This window comes from Arachis duranensis, chromosome 6 (genome assembly GCF_000817695.3).
Source record: "Arachis duranensis cultivar V14167 chromosome 6, aradu.V14167.gnm2.J7QH, whole genome shotgun sequence".
Classification (NCBI taxonomy): domain Eukaryota; kingdom Viridiplantae; phylum Streptophyta; class Magnoliopsida; order Fabales; family Fabaceae; genus Arachis; species Arachis duranensis.
In genome coordinates, this window is record NC_029777.3 from 100,639,928 (window position 1) to 100,643,484 (window position 3,557).

The 3,557-nt window shown below is 36.8% G+C and overlaps 1 protein-coding gene across 2 annotated transcripts; it reads left to right on the forward strand.

The window, feature by feature from the left end:
* Nucleotides 1-142: 142 nt before the first annotated feature.
* LOC107495022 (uncharacterized) lies at nt 143-3,557 on the forward strand. 2 transcript variants are annotated; one of them, XR_001593426.3, is made up of 5 exons: nt 143-478; nt 564-882; nt 2,346-2,412; nt 3,150-3,208; nt 3,298-3,557. XR_001593426.3 is itself a non-coding variant. In XM_016116066.3 (4 exons), exons 1-4 carry the CDS (start codon nt 280-282, stop codon nt 3,327-3,329), a joined length of 609 nt encoding a protein of 202 aa, XP_015971552.1. In that variant the 5' UTR covers nt 147-279; the 3' UTR covers nt 3,330-3,557. The 2 variants fall into 2 exon arrangements, 1 of the variants encoding a protein (XP_015971552.1); XM_016116066.3 differs by lacking the exon at nt 2,346-2,412 and having other exon boundaries at nt 147-478.

The following is a 3,557-nucleotide window of genomic DNA, read 5'->3' on the forward strand; positions in this document are numbered from 1 at the left end:
AAATTTATTATATATATTTAATTTTTTAATTTACAAAATTACAAATCAAATCCAATACAATCCAATTAAAATTGTATCAAGTAAAAAAGGAATAAAATTTTCCGCAAACACCCCTAGTATGTCCTGAGACACTCGTGTCGTGACTTGAGAGTTGAGACTTGAGTCAAATTATTTCTGGTTGGATACGGAATTGGCAAGAAACAAAGTAGATGGGGTCCGCATGAAGCATCATTCACATGTGAAGCATCCCCAAACCCCAACAATTCGCTCTGAGTTCCGATGTCCAACGCCGACGAAGACAACGGCGAAGCTGAGGGAAGGCTCCGAATGAGACCTTCAAACAGCAATATCTCCGACGACCAAGAACCATTCATGGGAATCAAGGTCCGACGCAAGGCCTCTCTTTTCAGAGAATACCTCGGTGACTATATCGACGTCCCTTCTCACCCTTTTCTCCTCAAGATTCTGCAGAAACAAGGTCAAACAAAAAAGAAATTTATGAAAATTCCTAACAGCAAAAAAAATTGAATTATTCATTCTTATTGATTGATGCATGGTTGCAGGGGACAAGAGAGTTCTGTTTGCGGATAAAGTGTTGAGGGTAACTGGTTCAGGGAAGATGAAACGGTGCGTTTTGATGATTACTGATTTGGCAATTTACCTTGTTGACCCTGAGATCGATGCCCTTAAACGACGGGTATCGCTTGCGGCGGTTGAGAAGATTTGTCTGAGTGAGCTGAGTGATAATTTTTTTGCAATTATTATTCCTACGGAGTACGATTTGCTCATGGCCAGCACTAGAAAGACTGAGATTGTTACTGTCATGGTTGAGGCTTCTAAGAATGCATCTGATTTTGAGCTTGAGGTTGCTTTTTCCAATAGGTAACTTGAGATTCATTCATCAATATGAATTTGATCTCACTCTTTGCTGCTTATACATTTCTTTTTAGCAATATTCAAATTTTATAGCAATTTATTTTCAAGATTTTTGGCACATTAGAGGAAAATGTAGGAGAAGAGAGGGAGTTATTCGACCTAGAATATTTTTTAAGAAATTGGTTAAGTTCAATTTCATGCTAAATTCTAGACCCAAAAAAAAGAATGGCAATTAAGGGTGAAAAATGAAAATAGTTGATTAGCACATGAAATAGGGTCTAAATTTAGAGGTCAAGTATATATTTATGACTAATGTCGAAGAGTTGTGCCGCAGATTTCACCTGCAATTCTTAGTTTAAAATAGTACACTTTCTTCTCAATTCTCATTCCATAAATGTTTGGCCAAACCACTTTTAATTTCATTTGTGTGGTTACTTGGATGAAATAGTACTCTCTATTATAAATGTTAATTTGATTTTAGTAGTCCTGTGTCCTATACCTACCTCAGTTTGTCATAAATTTCTCATGTTCAGTTTGTTCTATCATTATTAGGATAGTGTGATGCCTTGCATAATGTGAATAAAAAATAAAAAATAAAAAAGATGAAGAAGAAGTAATAGTTACCAAGTTTGAAGCCTATTTGCTTAACTGAGAATGAGAGGACCAAAATTAAAGCGTTTTAAAATTTGGTTTTCTTTTTGACGTTGATCGAATTTTAATGTCTTGAAAGGTTTAGATTTTACACTGGACACTATCCAGTTTGCCACAGGAGAGGATCCCTTCCCTTATTTGAAGGGGGCTAAGGGTGTGAATGAGTTAGACATTCGTTTGGGAATGGACTTGGAGAGTGGCAGCTGCTTGGTACTTGAGCTGCTTAATGCTTAACATAGGGAGAAAAGGTAGTCTAGTAATTGAGGATTGATTTAGTTTCAGTCATTTGGGAGAGTTGAGGAGATCTCAAACTATCCCTTATCCTTGTAGAGAATTTAGGTTTCTTTTATCTTTACTACATTGGCCAAGAATTCCTCAGCAATGCAGTATTCTTTTTTGTGTTTCTGGTGTTGGTTGTCTTTTACCTCCTATGATTTATGTTCCTCATAATCAACCAAAAAGGTTGTATCCTGAGAAAGAGTTATTGCTCACGAGTTCCGAGTTGAACCGTTAGGGTGGTGGTGAAGAACTTTGAGAAAGTATCTCATGATCATGATGCAGATCTCTGGTGGCCCAACAGCGAGATGGCTACTTGCAAAAGACCCTTTGACACTCAAGTCAATAATGCTAGAGAATCAGTTTTTTTAGGAAGGTATAGAATGACTGCATACTGTTCTAGGAAGTCAGGGCCTTCCTTATATAGATGGATGAGGTGGCAGAAATCAGTTACAATTTCAGTAACTAACAAATTTGTTTGGTAGGTTCTGTCAGCAAAGTGTTATGGTTGTAACGAAATTCTGTTAACTTCTTGGTACCAGGGTCGTTGGGCTTTCACCATTAAAGACCATTCTCGGAGCTTGAGGTCCTCAATTGGATTTTCTTAAGGTAAATGGGCCACTTATTTACAAGAATACTATATTGCTGTCAAACTCTCAGTCAATGTGGCCAACAAACCTAAATCCTCACAATGGTGAAGAGTGATTCAACGGTTCCATCAACTTTCCAAAACTCCCAATCACGCAATTACAAGACTGCCTACTCTCTTATAGCTGTGTATGCCCAACTACTGCCTAACTGATACATGTAACTAAGCGTATCATTCCTGAAAGAACACTTCCTTGGTGCAGCACTGGAAAGGTGGAAATTGTTGAGACCGGCCATAGTTTGCAGAATGAAGTTTTTTCAAATTTTTCCCTCATCTCATGGAGCTAGAGAGCTAGGTCATGTTATCATGTATATAAAATCTATGGGCTTTTAAATAAATCATAACATACTGGTCAAACACTGGAATTCTTTACAATGCAGGTTACTCTAAAGTTGCATACATGCACCCACACTTAAAAGGGTAAATAGTGAATCCTCTTATTTTTAATGGTGGTGTTACAATACTCTTTAATGCCTCGGTTAGGTACTGTTGTGCATTGTGAGTGAGTTCTCTTCTGTCTGAGATTATTTTTTTCTCATCTCTGAACTCTCCCTTCTCCAACTCAGTTCTTGTTCATCTCTGAATTTCTGTAAAACTCTGTAATCATTCTTCATCATATCCATGACCATTTACTGCTCGCAAATCAGTCACATTACATAAACTTGGCATGTCTCAAATAATATAAAGTTATTTGTAGGTTCGAGTATAATGCAGCATCAGATTTGGTGAAGGAAATTCAATTTGAGCAAGTTCAAGGTACAGTACAAATAAAAATCTTCCCATTTTTGTTATTCAATGGTTCATAATACCGTGTCTCATTTTCTCAGATTCTTTCTCATTTTCAGGGGGTGTCAAAACAAGAATTTTGAGGAAGTGAACTGAGGTTCGTATTTCCACTTTGCGGTCTGTAATATAGATGTACGATTGAGTGTTGTGCCATTAGATATTTGTGTCAAGGTTGAGATCCACCTTAATTTTGATGTGTAAAAGAATATAATGAGTGAAAGGTATATGTGATCTGAGTTTTCAACTTGAAACCATATTCTGTGTTGTATCCGTTGTGTTTATTTTTGTAGCTAATATGATATGATGATTTATTGTGGAA